This window comes from Euprymna scolopes, chromosome 15, assembly GCF_053919585.1.
Source record: "Euprymna scolopes isolate OS-2025 chromosome 15, ASM5391958v1, whole genome shotgun sequence".
NCBI lineage: Eukaryota > Metazoa > Mollusca > Cephalopoda > Sepiida > Sepiolidae > Euprymna > Euprymna scolopes.
In genome coordinates, this window is record NC_136496.1 from 96,388,318 (window position 1) to 96,411,112 (window position 22,795).

The 22,795-nt window shown below is 36.5% G+C and overlaps 1 protein-coding gene across 2 annotated transcripts in view; it reads left to right on the forward strand.

The window, feature by feature from the left end:
• LOC145294014 (denticleless protein homolog) overlaps positions 1–22,795 on the forward strand; it is a 73,088-nt gene that overhangs the window by 24,332 nt on the left and 25,961 nt on the right. For both annotated transcript variants that reach the window (XM_080140975.1, XM_080140976.1), the window contains exons 7-9: positions 10,798–10,922; positions 13,206–13,282; positions 20,901–21,001. In XM_080140975.1, the coding sequence (XP_079997101.1) occupies positions 10,798–10,922; positions 13,206–13,282; positions 20,901–21,001 (303 nt within the window). The remainder of the gene's footprint in view (positions 1–10,797; positions 10,923–13,205; positions 13,283–20,900; positions 21,002–22,795) is intronic.

A 22,795-nucleotide genomic window follows, 5' to 3' on the forward strand; every position in this document is an offset into this window, starting at 1 on the left:
AGAAACCGAATCTACCAATGATAAAAAGCTCACAAGTGCTCAAACGCACATGAAACAGTCCAATGATTCAAATACAAGAACTACAGACCAAAATAAATTTAAAACCTCCTTGGAAACAATGGAAATAGAAGACAAAACTTCTAAACCCCCATAAAAAAGAAAACACCCCTATTCCCAAGACAAAAGGGAAATCAAATACATAAAATCTAAACTATGGCCAACAAAATAATCCAATGGAATTGCAGAGGTATAAAAGCCAACCGGAATGAATTACTTCTACTGATATCCGATCTATGTCCCACAATAATATGCCTACAAGAAACCTTTTTAAAACCATCTGAAAATATCAATCTTCAAAGTTTTACTGAATACAACTATACAACAAATAACCCAAATAGAGCTTCAGGAGGAACATCCATTCTCATTAACAAAAACACGGCACAAAGCCAAATAAATCTACAAACTAACTTACAGGCAATTGCTGTCACAGCCACCCTACATAGAACGGTCACAATTTGCTCCATTTATCTGCCTCCAAACGACCCCATAGATGAAACCGAAATAGAAAAACTCATCAACCAACTCCCTCGCCCCTTCTTATTATTAGGCGATTTTAATAGTCATAATGTTAGTTGGGGATGCTCAAACACAGATAGAAAAGGAATCACTATAGAAAATATTATCAACAACAACAATCTATGCATACATAACAACAAAAAACCAACGTTTATTCACTCCGCTACAAATTCGTCCTCAGCAATTGACCTCTCTATAAGTGATCCTAGTATCTTTATAGATTACAATTGGACAGTGCATATAGATACCTGTGGAAGTGACCACTTCCCAATAACTTTAGAACATTTTGGTCCTGAAATAATCTCAAAAATTCCTCGTTGGAACCTTAAAAAAGCTAACTGGAATGAATTCAAATTACTATGCAAACACAAACTCCTACCTGAAAAATGTGAGAAAGACCCAATCACTCACTTTACAGATACCATTATCTCAATAGCAGAAGAATGTATTCCTAAAACAAAATTATCAACCAAGTATAATCGTCCCTGGTTTAATAATGACTGTAAAAAGGCTATCAGGCTACGATGTGCTGTATTAAGAAAATTCAACAATCAACCAACTACTCAGAATTTAAACAACTTTAAAATATGCAGGGCTAAAGCACGCCGAACAATAAACGAAGCCAAAAGGGAATCATGGAAGAATTTTGTGTCTAAAATCAATAACACCACCAAAGACAAAACTGTATGGAATATGATTCAGAAAATATCAGGAAAAAACACCAGTTCCCCTCTCAACCACCTCTGTGTAAACAATAGTAAAATAACTAAAAAAGAGGACATGGCAAACCTGCTTGCAGATACTATTGCAAATAATTCATCTTCTAAAAATTATGATAAAAAATTCCAGATCTTTAAACAGGAATCAGAAAAAACCAAACTGAACTTTAAAAGTAATAATGAGGAAGAATACAACAAACCTTTTACTATCCATGAACTAAAGGATTCATTAAAAAAAGCCAACAACACGGCTGAGGGACCTGATAAAATAACGTATGAATTTCTAAAACAACTACCAGATGAACCATTAAAGTATTTACTTTCTATTTATAATGACATCTGGCTCAATGGCAATCTTCCAGCCATATGGAAACAAGCCACAGTCATTCCTATACCAAAACCAGGAAAGGATGCATCTGACCCCTCCAATTATCGCCCCATAGCTCTAACAAGCTGTGTGTGTAAGATCATGGAGAGAATGGTCAACACCAGGTTAATTTGGTTTCTAGAAACAAATAAAATAATAACTAATTTTCAGTGTGGCTTCCGAAAACATCGTAGCACAACAGACCATTTAATTCGTTTAGAAACTTTCATCAGAAATTCATTTATACAAAAAAAGCATATGACTGCTATTTTCTTTGATCTTGAAAAGGCGTACGATACCACATGGAGGTATGGCATCATGAAAGATCTCAAAGAAGCTGGAGTGAAAGGAAGACTACCCATCTTCATCAACAACTTCATAAATAATAGACTATTCAATGTCCGTGTAGGAACATGCCTATCGGACATCAAAGAACAGGAAACGGGAGTTCCACAGGGAAGTATTTTGTCGGTAACATTATTCAGCCTAAAAATTAACAGTATTGTTGGATGCATAAACCAAGGCATGGATTGCTCTCTATATGTTGATGATTTTTTAATTGCATATAGCTCAAGACATATCCATATAATTGAGCGTCAACTTCAACAATGCATTGACAAAATAAAAAAATGGACAACTAAGAATGGCTTCAAATTTTCCATTAACAAAACAAAATGTATGCACTTTTGTCAACTAAGAAAACTGCACCCAGATCCTCTTTTAAAACTAAATGATATTCCGATTCCTGTTGTAAATGAACATAAATTCTTAGGGTTAATACTAGACAAAAAACTTACATTCATCCCTCATATAAAACATCTTAAAAATAAATGTAATAAAACCCTACAGCTAATGCGGGTCATTGCCCACACAGATTGGGGAGCGGACAGACAAACCCTATTAAAGTTATATAGGTCACTAGTGCGATCGAAACTAGACTATGGTAGCTTCATTTACGGTGCCACCAGAAAGTCGTATATAAAGATATTGGACACCGTTCAACATCAGGGCCTCAGACTTGCGCTGGGAGCCTTCCGAACTTCCCCCATCGATAGTCTCTATGCAGAAGCCAATGAACCCCCATTATCAATTCGACGCGACAAACTAGCCTTGCAATACCTGACCAAAATTCTCTCTTGCCCAGAAAATCCTGCTTACAACTGCATTGCAAACTCACTAGATTACTCGCTCTATGATAGAGAAAAATCACAGCCAACAAATCCAACCTCTAACTGTACCTTCAATCCAAATTACCAAAATCTATATTACCAAAAAGTAAAAGCTATAAAACCTTTTGGGCTCCGTACAAAACCACTAGTAGAAGATGCAGGTATCGCAATCACCAATATCCATAATGTCAACCAACTAAGCCTTCCACCCTGGCTACTAAAATACCCTGAAATCATCCTTGAATTAAATAACCTCCCAAAAAATCAAACCCATCCACTAACCTATCAAGAAAAACTCCTTATCATTCAGGAAAAATACCCAAACCATCAGCACATATACACAGATGGGTCCAAAGACAGCAACAAAACCGGATGCGGAGTCGTATCCACTAACATTACCTTACAGAAGCGACTACCAGACCATGCCTCAATTTTTAGTGCCGAAGCCACAGCCTTAGATATGGCACTAGATCTCATCACTGACCTTACCCACAACAAATTTATAATTTTTTCAGACTCCCTATCGGTACTCGAATCCTTAAAGAATAAAAATTTAAATAACCCACTACTTCAAAACAAAAGTATCAAATTCTGCTGGATCCCCAGTCATTCTGGAATTCAGGGCAATGAAAAAGCTGACATAGCTGCCAAAAATGCTTTAAAACTCCTTAAAAGCAATATAAAAATTCCACATTCTGACTACAAACAACAAATAAATAATCTGATTATGAAGAAATGGCAAGAAAGATGGAATAACTGTCCAAATAATAAACTTTTCAAGATCAAGCCCACAATAGAAGAACGATTACCAGATGCCAGAAGATCACGTAGAGAGGAAGTGATTTTGTCCCGTATTCGCATAGGACATACGCACATAACCCACTCCTTCCTGCTAAAAAAAGAAGACCCTCCAGAATGTTTTGCATGCCAAGAACCTTTTACAGTAAAACACTTTCTTTTGGATTGTGGCGATCTCGTGCATATCCGGCAAAATTATTACAATGTCAACCATATGAAAGAACTATTTAAAAAAATAAACTCCAACAAAATAACATTTCTGAAAAAAGTAAATCTATATAAAAGAATATAACTTTAATTCAATCCAACTTTACACCCCACCCCCAAAAAAGGAAGGAAGCACATCACCTAATGATACAAAAAGTCTGATTTGACTCACTGATTAAATTAAAATATCTATTCCAAAAAAAAAAAAAAAAAAAAATGAATTCGGCATTAAATAACCAAAAAAAAAAAAAAAAAAAAAGAAGGTTGATATGCTGTAAAACCAAACCAAACCAAACCAAACCAATCTCCATCATCAACAATGCTTTTTGTAGCATGCGAACATAGCCACTGTCTGATGACCCTGCACCACCTGGAACTCCATCGTCCCTCTGTAAGAAAAGGCACCTCATACCATTAGAGACCTTTCACCACTATGATATGTGGAGAAAATTTTAAGAGGCAGTTTTCGTTATGCCAATATCATTGGAAGCCATTAGGACTATCTAAATTGAACTTTTTTCATCAAAAAACAGGACTTTCTTCCAGTTCTCAATATCCCATGTTTGGTATTTATGACAAAACCTTAAGCGGTCCACCTTGTGACGTGGAAGCAGGCAAGCAATTTGTTTACACTTTTTTATTTACCATCCCTTTTTGCTGTGTCGTGTGATGGTTACTGGACTGCAATCAACATCTGTGACTGCCTTAATTTGACTAGGAGGAAGTTCACTGTCTTTCACAACAACCTGTTTTATTTTCTTCCTCAATGCAGGAGAAATTTTCTGGGGCCTCAGTGGATTTTGCTTTTCCATAATTCTCACTGTTCTTTAGAAAGTTGCAAATCACAGCTTTACTGCGATTTACCTTAGTTGCGATCGCCGCTGTGACAAACCTTGCTTATGGAAATCTAGGATTCGAGCATGCTCAACTTTGGTAAGTTTGCTTGCATTAGTCATGGTAACACTTTTATGCAGTGATTGCTAATCTGTAACTAAACTAAAAAACAATTTATATCCCTGGTCTTATAATTTTGATCAAGTGTAAAATTCTTCATTTTATAAAAATGTAAATTTCTGAATTAAATGTTTGGAATGTAACTTTTTTTTCCATAACATTTTAGGTTGTAGTATTCGTAACCTTAAGTGGGACGAGTTTAAAATCTATCCTTAAAAAGGGGTTTCTTCTAAAAAGATTTTAACGTCTTAAATTTTTCATCAGGAGTGTATGTATGTAATATATATATATATATATATATATATATATATACACACACACACACCTATTTCAGGGTATGTTAGAAGGCAAAAGAGGAAGAGGAAAGCCAAGGAGATGGTGGAGAGAAAATGTCTTTGATTGGACGTCCATCGACCAACTTGTTCTGGATCGGAAGGAATGGCGAAAATAAGTCATGTGGGTTCGCAATCTGCACCAAGTGGAAGATGCGACTCATGATATATACCGTGGACCAAATATGTTCAGATCAGATAAGGCATACACCAAATTTTCCAACATTAAATCTAGAAAATGCCCAGCTGCAATCACCGTCTTGGATGACTTTGAACAAGACATGTTCAACATGATTAAAAATTTGAAGATTACGAAAAAAATGCCAATTTTATAATCTAACAATAGATGAAATAAATAAAACTTAAAATATACATACCGATCCCAATTTAATTTTTCCTGCTAACAAAACTATAATCACATACATTATGAGTTACAATACTGTTCTAGGGTAGTTAACACCTCTATATCAGTATGGATTCATCTAGCTTATATAATGCCAGACATTTCTACCTTCAAGCGGAGAGTACACGTAGTTTAAGTGCTTGCAGTGACCCCCCCCCCCAGGACTTTTTCATTTATAACTGTGACTCCTTAAACTGGACCACAACATTAGCAACAAAAGGATTTCGAAAAAGGACCCACAAGGATTTCTTTTGGATAAACGACTACTTTTAATCAACAAACTCATATTTTTTCTAGCTTCTTGGAAAATACAAAGATTGGCTCCACAAGTTTTTCAACGAGACCAAAAAAAAAAAACTCAGAAAAGTATCTTTTTCAAAAACCGTGAATAGAAAAAATTTAACTACTGTGACCTTAAAAATTCTCTGTCGATAATTTGTAGGACTTCTTTTTTTTTTTTTTTTTTCTCGATAAAACAAGAAAAAAAAGAAAGTATATTAACCCTATGAAGGATTGAAACCGCATTTACTCCATTACGAGAATTCAGGAAAACAACTCAAATGCTCAACTGGATTTTCGTTATGAAAAGGGATTTCAATTTGTTTTTATTCCAAATTTTTCTGGACTCCAAATTCTTCGGGGTTTTTTTTTTTTTTTTTCTCAGGTGTTAAAATAAATTCTTAATTGACTGTTGTTCTTTTGAAAATTGAGCATTCTTTCTATTAAAACCACATGTATGTGACTTTTTTCATAGAAAAATTTGTGGATATTAATTTCGCCTATCTTTTCCGTAAGGTTGCAGTGTTTATCTAAAAAGTACAGACTTTTTTCTTTTTTTTTTTTTAACTTCATTTCTTTGGATCTGGATTTATCTTGTGATTCTATTTTTACAAAATGGAAGAGCTTTCGGGGCAACTTGTTAAAATGATGTGTCTACAGCAAGCTGAGACGTTAGAGTTGCAGAGACAAAAATATGGAAAGACAGAAAGAAAATGACGAAAGACAACTCAAGCTGACATAAGTTTGTCAAAGAAAAGCATAGTAAGATGCAGAAGGAATTACATAAATGGGGAGAAAGGGAGAGAAAACAAAGAGAAGAGCAAAGAAAGGAATTCAACAAAAAAAATACTGGAAATGCAGATGCAGGCAGAGGAAAAATTGAAACTACTAACACGAGTAATGAGTTAAACCAGAATGTTTTTTCCCAAACTGTGATCTGATTTTTGGAACCTATTTTCGCAGATTTAGTGGCATATTTAGAAAAGATTGCAAGTCATGGAGCGAGCAGATGAAGATTCATCCTTTATTACAAAAATTGGGAGCTGCAGAACATAACAAGTACGTGGACTATATCATCCTGAAACAGACAAGCGAATTGTCCTTCGACGAGGCAGTGAAATCTTTGATGGAATTATATTGTCAAAAACCAACTTATTTCATAAAAGATAGAAATGTGTCAACTTGACCCACAAAGAAGGCCAAGATTACACCACATTTGCTTCAATCATAAATAGACACTGTGACGACTTCAGACTATCCACATTGACGGCAGATAACTTTAAGGCCCTGATTTTCATTTAAGGCTTAGTGTCGACCAAGGACGCTGAACTCAGATGCCGGACATTAAACAGATTGGAAAGGGAGCGAAATATAACCCTTCTACAATTGGCAGAGGAATGCCAAAGAATCATCTCTGAAAAGCAAGACTCCAAAAATATAGGAGAGGCAGGAGTAGCACACATTAGAAAGGTATGAGGTAAGAAAAAATCTTTCTCTCTCAACAGTTGCAAAAGCCAAACATAACTTTCCAGAAAAATCTCTAAAGAAGCTGGATTTGCCCCGTTACCCATGCAAAAGATGTGAACTTCATCGGCAGAATGATTGTTCATACCGGTTCCGGAAATGTGATCTGTGCAGACACAATGGACACAAAGCCTCATATTGCAGACCAAAAGCACCCTGCAGTAGCTATATAAAAGCAACGAGGTCTAAAGCAGAGGACAAAAATGTACAGAAGTACATTACAGTAAGAATCAGGGGCAAGGATGTTAGACTTAAACTTCACGGTTATTCAGATTTTTCTATTATAAACCACCATTCTTGGTGCAAAATTGGAAAACCAAGAAACCAAGAAAGTTGCTCGTTCAGTAACTGGTGAAAGAATAAGTTACTACTAACGTAACATTGAAGAGAAAGACACTTAAACTGAAGATGTTTGTGTTAAGGAATGCTAACCTTTTTGGTACGAACTGGATCCAAAAACTTGAAATCTGGGACTCCTCCATTAACTTTTTTTTTTTCAAAGCTGAAAAACCTAAAAGAGTCGTTCCCCAATATTTTTTCGGATAAACTAGGCCGCTGTACAAAAATGGAGATGAAGTTCAAATTACAAAATAATGTCACACCTGTCTTCAAAAAGAAACAGCGTACCGAAAAGATTGACGAACTGGACAGACTCATCACAACAGGAATTTTGACCACAGTTGACTGCAGCAACTTCCACCATGTATGTAAAGGAAAAATTTAAGGATATCAGTCGGTGCAGACTTCTCAACTGGATTGAATGCAGCACTATTGGATCATCATTACCCGCTACCCAGCCTCGAAGAAGTGTTTACTAAACTAAATGGAGCGAAAATATTCTCAAAAATAGATCTGAGTGAAGCGTACTTTAAATTCCCATGGAAGAAACAACCTCAAAACTTTTGTGTATTTCCACTCACAAGGGACTATTTAAATTCAAAAGGTTATCTTTCAGCAAATAATTGATGCAATGTTGAGTGGCCTTGATTTTTCTATTAGATACTTTGACAATATTTTAATGAAAAGTGAAACTGTAGAGCAACATAGAAAATATGTTTTTTAGGTATTTGAAAGGATGAGTACGGCTTCACACTGAAAGACACTAAATGTGAATTTTTCCTCAAAAAAAAAAAAAATGTACTTGGGGTAGATAATAGATAAAAACAGTAGACGGCCTGATGCAGAAAAATATGCCTGAGCCACACAATACAACAACATTGCAAATTTTTTTAGGCTTAGTGAACTACTACCAATCCTTCATTCTCAATATGCACACATTGTGTGCACCTTTTAAACGAACTACTTAGGAAGGATAAGGTTTGGAACTGGACCATGAAATGCAAGGTGGCATTCGAAAAGCTGAAAGAAGTGCTCACGTCAGAACTATTCCTAATTCACTACAACCCAGATGTAGACATTATTGTTGCAAGTGACGTCAGCGCATATGGAATTGGCATATGTATCCTGCATAAAATGCCGGACAGGGCTACGAAACCTATAGCACACACGTCTAGAACCCTACTATCTGCGGAAAGGAATTATTTCCAGATAGAGAAAGGATCCTTAAGTATCATTTCCATGGTAACAAAGTTCCACAAATACCTCAAACTACAAACTGATCACAAGCTGCTGATCTCTATCTTTGGCTCGAAGAAAGGGTTGCCTACACATACGGCAAACAGACTCCAAAGATGAGAAACAATTCTATTGAATTACGACTTTGATATGTATTTCCTTCCATCAGAAGTTAGGACATGCAGATGGCCTATCCCGATTAATACCAAGGACTTGCGAACCACTAGAAGACTCGGTGATCGCATCACTAGGATCAGAGAGAGATTATAGTTCGATCCTATTCAACACTGAAAGAATTCTGTTACTCAGGATGCTATAAGGAAAGAAGCCAAAAGCAATGATTTTTCGACTCCCTACATAGTATCCCTGCAACTGTTGTCCCCCGATAGTAGTCCCCTACATCAAAGTAGCACTGTGCTTTGTTTGGGGTGAAAACGGGGGGGGGGGTGCATTTAGAGTAAATCTATACCTATCTGTCTGAAGAATAGTCTCTACAAAACAACTCTGTCAAACTTGATACACAGGGTATTGGGAACTGGAACAAAATCTATTTGGTTTTTAACGAGAAAAATAAGTGCTAGTGTGTCAAATTTGAAACTTTGCCGCCATAGTTTGACATAATGCTCTGATGCATGCACAAATATACATTTATGTGTTTAACAGTGTTAAGTTGTCAAGTTTAATATGCATGTGTCGTTAGTGCTCTCTCTCTCTCTAGTTGCGCACTCGTTTTCTCTCTCACCCTCTCTCATCATGCACTTGCTTTTTCTTCCTACCTCTCACCACGCACTTGCTTTCTCTTTCTCTCTCTCTCGTCGGGCGCTTGCTCTCTCTCGTCGGGCGCTTGCTCTCTCCCTCTCTCTCTCTCTCTCGTCGGGCACTTGCTCTCTCTCTCTCTCTCGTCGGGCGCTTGCTCTCTCTCTCTCTCTTGTCGGGCGCTTGCTCTCTCTCTCTCTCTCTCTCTCTCTCTCTCTCGTCGGGCGCTTGCTCTCTCTCTCGTCGGGCGCTTGCTCTCTCTCTCGTCAGGCACTTGCTCTCTCTCTCTCTCTCTCTCGTCGGGCGCTTGCTCTCTCTCTCTCTCGTCGGGCGCTTGCTCTCTCTCTCTCTCTCGTCGGGCGCTTGCTCTCTCTCTCTCTCTCTCTCTCGTCGGACGCTTGCTCTCTCTCTCTCGTCGGGCGCTTGCTCTCTCTCTCTCTCTCTCTCTCTCTCTCGTCGGGCGCTTGCTCTCTCTCTCTCTCTCTCTCTCTCGTCGGGCGCTTGCTCTCTCTCTCTCTCTCGTCGGGCGCTTGCTCTCTCTCTCTCTCTCGTCGGGCGCTTGCTCTCTCTCTCTCTCTCGTCGGGCGCTTGCTCTCTCTCTCTCGTCGGGCGCTTGCTCTCTCTCTCTCGTCGGGCGCTTGCTCTCTCTCTCTCGTCGGGCGCTTGCTCTCTCTCTCTCGTCGGGCGCTTGCTCTCTCTCTCTCGTCGGGCGCTTGCTCTCTCTCTCTCGTCGGGCGCTTGCTCTCTCTCTCTCGTCGGGCGCTTGCTCTCTCTCTCTCGTCGGGCGCTTGCTCTCTCTCTCTCGTCGGGCGCTTGCTCTCTCTCTCTCTCTCGTCGGGCGTTTGCTCTCTCTCTCTCTCGTCGGGCGCTTGCTCTCTCTCTCTCTCGTCGGGCGCTTGCTCTCTCTCTCTCGTCGGGCGCTTGCTCTCTCTCTCTCGTCGGGCCCTTGCTCTCTCTCTCTCGTCGGGCCCTTGCTCTCTCTCTCTCTCTCTCTCTCTCTCTCGTCGGGCCCTTGCTCTCTCTCTCTCTCTCTCGTCGGGTGCTTGCTTTCTCTCTCTCTCTTTCTCATTGCACGAATGCACTCCCTCTTTCCCACATTTTTATTTCCTCTATTAATTTTATCTGTTTTTATTGTTAGATGGTTACACATCAAGTATGAATGCTATAAAGAATGCCCATACAATGGCACCTACTTCTACTCCATATAGAAAGTCACGGGCGCATTTGACTTGGCGACATAGCAGCACACGGAATTTTTTGACTGTGAGTGTCTTCAATCTTTTTTTTAAGTTTAGAAATGATTATGACTTACTGTATGAATTAAGTCTTTTATTTGTAAGTCAGAAAAGGTTCTTAAATCTATACATATAATTTAGTTTTAGTCCGATTGTCTATACATGGCTTTGCCTTAAGATGGCTGCTGGCATGTGGTCTCCTATGGTTCTCGCGTGAAGATGTGATAATCTCAGAGTTAAAGCAGGGGAGTCAACTTATTTCCCTATGACCATGTTATCATTTTAACAGAAATCATTTCACATACCTGCAAGTATATGAAATATACGTTGCATAAATCTGCATACATGTGTGAACATTGTAACAAGATTTTTCTTTGGTAGCAATCAAAAAAGGCTAAATCAATCTTTGGTTTTTATCCTCTTCCCTCCCTATCTTTGTATCTCTTTTTCTCTCTGTAAAAAAAAAAAAATTACCAACAACTTGTTTAGATCATAAGAAAGATTTTTTATTTTTATTTTTTACCAGGAGAGTGTAGTCTTTTCATTTAGACTTGCTTATCAGCAGCCACTAAACCAGCATCTATGTCTACGTTACTCAAACACTGGCTGCTCAACTTATCTTTAAATTTCAACTAACTTTCAAGACATCCTATGCAACCTAAATAATAATGGCACCTATTCATCGTATCATAAGCCAAACCAAATCTACTGCATACACAAAGAATTGGAATTCGTTATTGAGATGAGTATTATTTATTAATTCATTTATTACAAACTATTATCTTCATCTTTCTTAGTTTTTGTTTCACGACGTTTCGGCCAACTATTTCTCTGGCCTTCATCAGGTGATAGCGTGGTGAGATGACAACAACAACTATGGACAGCAGTAGTTGCTGAGAATGCAGTGAGGAGATTCGGAGTTCCTATCCTGTCGTGGTTACCACTTGACGAAGGAGAGAGGAATAGTTGGCCGAAACGTCGTGAAACAACAACTAAGAAAGATAAGGATAATAGTCCGCAATAAATAAACAAAGAGTCTAATCATTCCAAATCAATAATAAATGGCACCGTTCTTTAAATATCGATTCTTAAACAAAGTAACCATTTTGTTTAACATAAAACAAGTCATTAGACAAAAAAAAAACCCTCATGGCAATCTCATAACTCTCACTTCCTTTATTTTGTCCGTTCGTCCTCACATTTCATGAACAATGTTTACTGAGACAAAGGAAGAAGTAATGCTGTTTTCTGGGTCAAAATCTGTCCAACAATATATCACTGGCTAGTTTTTGACCTTGAAATATTATTTTTTTTATAGTTCCTTATATCAAGTGGTTTCATGCCTGGAGCGATCTCTCTCTCTCTCTCTCTCTCTCAAAAAAAAAAAAAAAAATCTGTAATCTTTGAGCAAAATGGACATAACAATACACTTAGTAATTCTAAATATAGGAAAGAAAAAAGAGGTCACATTTAACACTAGAAAAAAAAAAGATTAAATGCTTATTTTTATCGATGCCCATGTGAAATATGGCAGTTAAAAACGACAAGAAAACTTATGAAAATATTTATCACTGAAAGATATTATATATATATACACCAAAAGTTAAAGAAAATGAACTAGTAGAATTTTAATAAAATCAAAATTCCGTACAGATTCCCCAAATTTGACTAGATGCATTTGAAGTTTGGAGCTTACATTGGTCATCGTGAGTAATTGTCAGGTTACTGCATGGAATAGATGTTATTGTGTGTTTTTTTAATTTTATTTTATATATTTCCATGGTCTGGGTTTGCTAGTTAGCCAATCGGATTCTTTATTATTCACATACCCATTTATCGCAGCTAATGATTGCGCATTTATCAGGCAGAAGGTCACTTGATCTCTAATTTACCTATTTCTTTGTTGGTTTTTGGAAGAGGAAAGCTTTTTTTGTCTTGTGTTGAAAGGTGACCTAGTTTTAATCTGGATGTGTTCACATATGCTTGATTACATTTAACTTTATAATAGTTGATTTATTTGTTTACTAATTATTCTAATAATTGTTTTATTATTTATTTTATCTTTTTTGTGTGTGTTATCCTAAGTTAAAATTTATTTTGTGTGTATATGTATGTTTGCTATTTCACTTTTGCAGTTTAATAAATTTGGAGGTTCTTAAAAATTTAGGATACCTATAGATTGCCATATATATTTTCAAAGCTTACTACCTAGCTCTACTTACATATTGAGCACTGACGTAAATACTGAAAATAGATACATAAAATAATATATATATTTATTAAGGATTTTTTTTTCTTTAATTTTTTTCAGTTAGACAGACATAAAAGTGTGACCAGTGTTCTGTTCCACTCTGATCATCTTTTAGTTTCTGCTGGAGCCATTAATAAGTAAGTAAATTTTGTTTTAACTGCTTAAGAGAAAAAATATTGTTTAAATCTTATGTAGTTATATGGAAAAGACTAAATGTTATGCCTATCAGACAAATAACCTAAAAACGTTCACACCTAATAAATAAGAATCTATACAATAAAGTAAAGTTAGTCTGTTTCTCAATCTTGGTCATTAATAGCTTTATTATTCCTACAAAATCAATGTTTGATTCTGATTAATTTCTTTTATGGAATTTTTGTAAATGTTTTTAAAAAATAAAATATTTCCATTCTCTTTTATAATATTTCATCTGTCTAGAAACAAACTTCAGATGGATGCCATCTTGGTTAAATAACACGAGAACGATTAGCCAATTTAAAATGTTGAGAATAAGAAAACTTATGGTCAGCCCAAATAGCTCTGTTGTTAGTGCATCAAGCTGAAATTCTAAAGGTCTGTTTCAATATTGGATCTTGGCATCCATTCTCTTTTTAACTAGCTTTAAAATTTTTAGCAGATCCTCATGTAATTATAGTTTTAAAACAGTTTAATTAATAACTAAATGATACTGAAATAGTTACATTTAACTTTTAAAAATTGAAATTGAAAGCAAGATTTTGCTGAAATGAAAAAAAATGAAAACAATAAGGTAAAAACACTAGTAAACAAAGCCGAGTGGGTAGAGAGACCAGACACACATTCATATACATACTCACACACCAGGGCTCTACGGACAAATTTATCTTTAGTTGACCTTTGACAAATATTTTTGTTTACTAGCCAAATAGAAATGTTACTAGCCAAACCCACCTGATTTTTAGAATATGACATCTTCATTCTATGACGAGTATGTAAATCATAAAGATTTTTCTGTGCTTTTTTATTTATTTATTTTTTATTTTTTTTTTTTATAAGTGTAATTCTAAATATATACCGATTTTTATGTTGATACTTGAAGGTATAAACATTTGACTTTCCTCAGATATTTTTTAAACAGCCTTTGTTAAAAAAAATTTTAAGAAGTATATTGTTTTGTTAAACCTTTTAAATTATTTGACTTTGCTCGTTTTATTTTAAAAAAAAACAGATCAAAGTTGAAAAGATATTTTTCACTCAGTAGTGAGCTTTGAAAGAGTGTTGGTGAAAGAAACACAATTGCCAAAAGAAAAGTGTTGCATTATTTCTAGTCGCCACTTTGAAAAATCACTCGCAAATGCGACTGTTTCACTCGCAATGTAGAGCCCTGCACACGCATACATATATACATACATACATACATACATACATACATACATGGTAGCTTCCTTCAGTCTTGACAGAATATAATACCCACTATCAGGGTGCCTGCGCATGGAATTTTTGTGACAAGAGTTGCACAATCCCCAACCACATCTCCTGTGTTGGCCTTGTTAAATACTAGTGGAGATTCAGGACAACTGGAAACAATGCCGAGATAAGTGAAGAGCACATTACAGCACCTAGAATTCCCAAATTGTCACCTAACTGGTACTAGCCAGGCTCAACGGTGCTTAAGTTCAGTGATTTGATGAGAACAGGTGTGTGTCAATGTGATTATGGTATGATGATTGCTGCATCTTTCCAGAGTTCTACCAATCTTGTCGTCCATGCCATCTCAGACGACTCTGCACTCCCGCCACAGATTTGCACATCTTGAAGCAGATGTGACATACAAATTGAGCAATTTCCATCAAGTTGACTTCCTCTGGAGGTTAAAGGGTATTCCTATAAACAATCACACGTCTTCTCAGACCCGCAGTAGACTTGCAAACTTTGCATGTTAAACAGATCATTTGGTTCGTACTAACAGGTGCAAAGTTGACCTGAACAGGAGTTTTGTGCGACTTTTAATATGATTATGATATATACAGTATATCGATACACTATGGCTGACTGGGATAGCTTCCGTACATTTCTATCGTATCTACCTCTGCATTCCATGTTTAAAAAGGATGTGTCCTCTATAGTATCAGACCTGACGGAATGGTTAATTGTAGGTATAGACCATTTTATATCCTCGAAAAAGTTCCAGCACAAACCTAACAGCCAGCCATGGTTTTCTTCAGAATGTGCTTCTGCTATTGCGCACAGAAATCACTTTTTCCACTGCTTCCAACGTAATAGATGTATGGAAACTAAAGCCGCTTGCAGGACTGCCAGCAACCATTGTAAGAAAGTAATAAAGGACACAAGAGAGTTATATGCTCAGTCCGTCAAGTCCAAAGTAGCTTAGCAGCGGCTTGGTTCCCACCAGTTTTGGCAAATAGCAAACAGAATCCTGAACAGAGCGTGTGTTCTATCCCAACTATCATCAATGGACCTGAATTAATCACAACAAAGCCAAACTCTTTGCCAAGAACTTTGCAGCTAATTCTACCTTTTGCGACCAAGGCCACCAACCCCCAATATTTCCTCCTGTATCAGAAAACACGCTATGTGATATACAAATATCTGTACATGATGTTGCTAAACTAATCGAAAACGTTGACTCCAGTAAAGCAACTGGCCCTAACGGTATTCCAATTATAGTACTCAAAAAAACTTCAACCTGAACTAGCGCTCATACTTATAAAACTGTTTAAACATTGTCTTAAGGAAAATTGCTTCCCATAACCCTGGAAAATCTCATCAGAATGCCCTGTATTTAAGAATTCAGGTGATCGTTCATCCCCCACTTAGTATAGGCCAAGAAGTCTCCTGTGCGTCATGAGTAAGTTGCTGGAATCTGTGTCTAGCTGAAAACACTATCAATAATTCCCCCCACTCTTTATCTGTGCCTAAACGTAAATTTTATTATCAAAGTTTTTTTCTTAGAACTGCACGCCTGTGGAATTGTCTTCCGTTTTCCTGCTTTCCAGCTGTCTATAATATGGTTGTCTTCAAGTCCAACGTGAACAAGTTTCTGATGAGCCGTTACACTTAAGTTAACAAATTTACCGAACTTCCATTACTATCGATTACTATATTGTCCTTTTGATTACTGTACACTCTTTAACCCTTATCCTTGAGTGGCCGATCGGCCTTGATAAGTGGTGACGCCTCTGTAAAAAAAAAAAAAAAATACATACATACATATGTTATTGTTGTTGTACATACATATACATACGTTGTATATATGGCATAATCTATCTATATATCTATAAAAGTGAACGTGTGTCTGTGTACGTTTCCCTTTGCAATAACTTTGTCAATTTTCAGTCTAAAGACTCAAAATTTGATATACAGGGTACTGAGATTTGGGAAAATCTTTGTAATCCGTTTTCGGATAGAAATTTGGCTGTTAAGGAGTCAAAGTTCAATGATTTGACCTTTGGGAACTCTACCAAACTCCGCCGACAATTTTAGGTCCAAACACTTGAAATTTTAGATATAGGTTCCTTGGACATGGATCTAACTTAATAACTTGATTTGAGCCAAAGACAATAGATGTTAAGGGGTCATAATAGGGGTCAAAGTTAAAAAAGTTTTTCTTTTGCTCAACATACACCTCTAAACACCCGGGCAAGGCCGGGCACCCATGCTAGTATATATATATATATATATATATATATATATATATATATATATTTCCTCAAAACCTCTGGCCTGTATTAAGGGGAGACTAAAACTTGCTGCTATAATTTCAAATGATCTAAAATAACAGCAAGAAGAGACTTGATTCCAGATAGTTCTCATACGTTGTATCTCTTCTCTTGTGAAAATAGTATACAATTATGAATATCTCCAGTATCAAATAATCTTTATATATTGAAATTTACTTTATGAAAACAAAAGAGGGGAGATATAGTCAAGGCTAGAGGTTTGGGAGAAATATCAGATATTTTGTAATTCATATGCAAAACAAGGAAAACAAATGACTATGATTGAAACATTTTATGGCTTTAAAAAACTGCCAAAAATAGACTCTGGATGATCCCCTTAATGTGTGACCTTAAGGGCAAATGTCACATAGCTCACTACACAATTCAGGTCATTACCTTTCCAACGAGCCTTCATTTGTTAAATTCTGATCAATAGTCGCTGAGATTTAGAACTTTTAAAATTGCCAAAAAATGTGGTATGTATGCAGGCTATTTGAAGATTATAATACTATTCTATGGTTAAAATTTTATGACAATTGGTAGAAAAGAACCTATATTTTCAAACCAATAAAATATGCCCAAATTTTCCTACATTTGTATATATAGTGTCCTGCAGGCCAGCTTCAGTTTTGCTGTTTCGATGATCTCTCCTGTGGCCTTGCCAGGCACTAATATATATTATGCTGTGTATGCATACACATACATGATAATTGCGACTTCTCCCTCAGTCACTGAAAGTCCATCCTGCTAGCGACTTGCACACTCTCAAGCAGACATGACACTGAAAACATTCATTGATTTGGATGAAACTAACGGCAACGGAACCCATATTTTTTTCTTTAAAAATTGTAATTCTGAGTATGGGGCAGCCAAACTAGCTGCCAACATTGCTCTGCTTTTTATTGAAACCAACTGTGTACTTTTCATGTGATTAACAAAACCTGCCTTAGACAACCAAGCCCGATCTCACAGATCCTAAGATCTCCCTGATTGGGTGACAAGGTTTGGCGTTTCCTACATGCTCTCTTGAACTTCTCTCGGTCCATCTTGGCTGCTTAAAAGTGTTCTGCACCCCTGTATATCAGTTCCCTCCACTGCTTGCAATCATCCGCTAGGGACTCTCAACAGGAACATGAAAGCTCACCAGATTCTCCTTGATGCTATCACAAAAATGTTTTTTGGACTGGCGCTGGGGTCTTTTGCCAACGAGGAGCTCACCATAGAACAACTGTTTTGGGAGTGGATGGACAAGATGACTCACCCAACGCATCTGGTTCTTAATAACATATTAGCAATACTGGTTGTTTTGGCCTTATTTAAGACCTATGTATCAGGAACAAAGCTATCCCACTTTAAACCAAGAATGTGTCTAAGGCAGTGCTGATGAAACCTCCTGAGCAATTCTGTATGTAACCGGTGCAAGATCCAGTTTTCAGAGGCATAGAGTGGGAATGACACTACACATGTTTGATATACTGACATTTTAGTTGTCAGAGTTAGATCACCGTCAGACCAGACTCTATCTTGTAACCTTGCAAATGTGTCTGATGCCTTACTGATTTTCTGTCTTATTTCTGCATCAAGAGTGCCATCAATTTGACAAGGTAGACAAAAATTTTTACGACTTCAAGGTACTTTCCACGAACGAAGATATTAGGTTTCACATACAGATCATCAGGGGCAGGGGTGTACATGACTTTAGTTTTCTTAATGCTGTCAGTCCCAAGCAGGTACACATTCGTGAAGAGATCCATCACCTATTGCATATCTACTGGGGAGTGTATCACCAGGTCAGCACCAATAGTATACAACAGCTCCCTAACAAGTTCATTGGCTCGGAATCTAATATAAACACCCATATCACAATTGTGAAAACCATACCAGAGCACAGCAGTCAGATAAAGTGAAAACAATGTTGGTGCAGCTATATCACCCTGCTTCACACCATTATCAATGGAGAATTCTTCTGAAAGCCAACTATTGAAGTTGACACAACTTTTCACACTATGATGAAGCTGCTTGAACTTTTCCGTAAAAGCAGGTGTCCAGCGAAATTTTTCCAGCACTTTCCAGAGAGCCTCACGATTGACTGTCAAATGCCTTGGTTAAGTTCACAAACACCTGGCAAAGAGGCATATGCTGCTCAATATATTTTTCCAAAAGCTGTCTAGCAGAAAACACCATATCCATGATTCCTCATCCACCTCTTTCCTTTGTACAACATAACCAGGATGGCATCTATCCAATCTTGGGCAACTGGGTCGTTCTGCCATACAGACAGTATCAAAGAGTGGACTGCACAATGTATATTGACACCACCATGTTTCAGCAGCTCAACAGGAATGCCATCCAACTTTGTTCAAGTTTATCTGCTTAATGCAGTCAACTGTTTTCACAAGAGTCTGTTCAGCATCAAGTTCTGGACAAAAGAAATATTGAGGGATACTTTCTATTGCAGCAACATCAACATTGGATGGGTTGTGAAAAAGATCACAAGTGTTCATGCCATCGATGCATAATTTCATCTGAGGTTTTCAGCGAGGTTCTCCCACCCTTTGCCAGGGTGGTGTAATTGAAGAGGATTTCAGGCCATAAGCATGACGAAGCAAAGTGTAAAATGTCTTGACATCTCCATGATTGTAGGCAGTCTGTATCTCCCTGGAGAGGTCAGACCACCATGTGTTTTTTATTTGGCGCACACAACACTGAACCTAACTCTGCACAGAAGAGAAGTGGGCAGCGAAAGCTGGCCTATTCAGAGATGAAGAGGTGAGAAGTTTCAAATAAGCTTTCCGCTTTCTATCAATTTGAAGGTTAATTCAATTGGAATTATCAGCAAACTAATCTCAATGTCTGGGAACCTACAATCTAAGAGCTTCAACACTGTTTTGGTATATTGTATCTCTTACTGTCTCCCAATCACAATCTGAGAAATCCATCTGGTTAAAATACATATATATGTTATTGTTTTTTTTTGTTTTTCTTAGGCCTTCTACCCAGCACTCTGTTTCCACTGATTAGAGATAACTAGTACCATCATATATTGAATTTTCTTGAAAATGGGCTGACGGGGATATGACCAATGGATTAAGTACATCTGAAAATATTAGAAGGTTCATTCGGTTGCAACCCAATCCATTTGACCTATGAATACTCGTTTTATATAGCTTTCATCTGACTAGACTTTCAGCAGGAAAGAAAACAATTGTTTTTAGTTTTGTTTCACAGCTAATAAAGAAACCGTTGTGTTGAATATGACCTTTCTTAGTGACCATGCGCACGTTGTGATTGTCTTGCCTGTTGTGCTAATTGTTATTCGATTCAATGCTACAAAGGAATTCTCTTACCAAAGAAAACGACTATGACATTTCAAGAAAGGCACAAATGTGTCTTGAAACCAAATCCCAGGGACAGGAGAGAGGTGTCTAGAGGACAATAGCACAACTGTTTAACATTTTAATTCAGAGAAGACCTATGTGTGTTTTATATCTACCTAACAGAACTATCTGGTGTAGTCCAAAGCAAAAGTGAAACAGTTTTTTAATTAAACTTCAATCTCTCTACCTTTCTCTATCCATCTCTATTTCCCTTTCCTTCCTAACCCACTCTTTCTCCATCCCTCTTTCCCTTTCCTTCCTAACCCACTCTTTCTCCATCCCTCTTTCCCTTTCCTTCCTAACCCCCTCTTTCTCCATCCCTCTTTCCCTTTCCTTCCTAACCCCCTCTTTCTCCTCCACCCAGCCCATTCCTCTCTAGCTGTACACACAAACAACTCTGCTTTATATAATAGATTTTTTGTGGAATGTCATTTTCCTTCCAAATTAGTACATAGTGACACGGGAAAACTGACCCTCCTTGACAAAAGCTGGCTCAGTTAATCCCCAGAGAATGAATAAATTTTAGATAGTATTCATCTGGGGCAATGCTAATCAAGAAAATACTAACTTTCTCAGTATTTGTTTTATTTTTTTACTTTTAGCTGGACATACAAGCATACACGCAAAGGTTAATGAACATATTTTCCCATCTTTTTCAGTGATATAAAAGTTTGGGATTTAAGAAAGAGCAACAGTTTTCAACATAATCCAATTCCTGTTTATACATTTTCTCCCCAGAAGGATTCTGTTAGAAATCATGGTACGTCATTTACATTCAAGATTTTTCTTTTCTTTTTTATATTCCCTTTTTTTCTTTTCTTTAAAAAAAATGTCTCAAAGTCAATAAGTGTACTATCTTCTTTTCAGGCTTAAAGGTTGATCACTTTGTATTAAAATGAAAACTCTACATCTATATAGAGATCAAGTTTTCCTTAATCCTGTTTCCTCTTTGGTTAAATTCCATGGCTTCCAATTTGTAACAGAACTGCTGACACTGGGTTAGCAGCATTAGTCATATGCAAATGACCAAACCAGATGCACGGTGTGACATCGCAGCAGGAATAAAAAGGGCATGCGTGTTTGAGACGTGTTCAGACAAACACGTATTCAGAATGTGTTCAAGACTTAGAGGATTCACAGCATGTTTTAGACACAAGAGAGCCGTAAAAGCTGTGTTCAAGACAAGCCTGTATTCGAGACACAGCTGAGACGAGAAGTCACATGGCCAAAGGAGAAATTAACTGTTTAAATATTTTTTTAAAAAATTGTGTTGTTGGAAATACCAGATGTAAAGGCTTTTGTTTTAAAAAGAAAAAGTGAGTTGAGTTTTTTTTTCCCTTTCTTCTGTTTCCTTGCAACAGTCTACATGTTGGGTCCATTAAAATGTAACGACACACTTATTTTTGTGGAATAATTATTTATTTGTCTTTTCTTTTCAGTATTGTATGGTTAATTTTATTTTCTTAAATAAAATGTGATCTTAGGTTAAGAAATGAGCGTGAATTGGGGCATGTTATTTATAAGCATTTTATAGGGATATTTTGGAGATAAACGTATGTACATTGGCTGAGCTTGAAACCAGGTTGACTCCTTCAACAGAACAACAATCTTAAAATAATGTAAAGCTAATAAAATCACAATTAAATTCAAATAAGAATAGACGTTCTAAAATGGCCGAGTCAATCTACAACCCTATTGAAAATGTATATATATTTTTCCCATTTTACTAAATATGTATGACCAAAATTACTCCCGATCATTGTACGACTAACTGCTCCTGCTGTTTGTCATATAGAAATGTGTACAGTTGCTTGAATCAGCAGGAGCCAAATCAGACAATTTAGTTATGCCTGATTTTGATCATACATAAAGGGGGGTTTACAAAAATTGTATGACTAAATTGTACGATTATTTGCTTCTGCTGCTGATTTCCTTTAAAAGGAACTTTTACATGGATGAGCTACTGGGTTTGTCCACGCAAAATTTGTTGTATTAAAATAAACAATAAAATCAAGAGGTTATTTTTAGCAAATATCTTTAGATTCATATAAACAGTATTTACAAAAAAAAATTTTTTTAATATTATTTTTTCCAGTTGTGTGCCACTTCCTTTTCTTTTTTCTTTTTTTTTTGTAAAAATCTTGTAAAAAAAAAAAATAAATAAACAAGTTTATTTTTTAGACTAGTCGATCCTTGGTTTTATTAATTATGCACGGCTAAAAATTAAACACGATTTTATGTCCGCCTAATTAAAGTCTGAAACAATTATTTGACACACTGTATTAGAAAAAAATAATTGTCTCAGTCATTAAGGGTTTAATTAGTCAAAACAACTTTGACATGGATGATTTATTCATTTCATCAGCGCAAAAACTCTTATTAAAATAAACAATAAAATGAATTTTCTCAAGTTTCGGTCAGGGTGATTTTTTTTGCAAATATCTTTTTAACTTCATACCTAAATATATTTGAAAAAATAAACTTTTTTTTTTAATATTCTCTCTAAAGCTAAAAAGTAAACAAAATAAATAGAAATACTATTTATGTGTTGCGA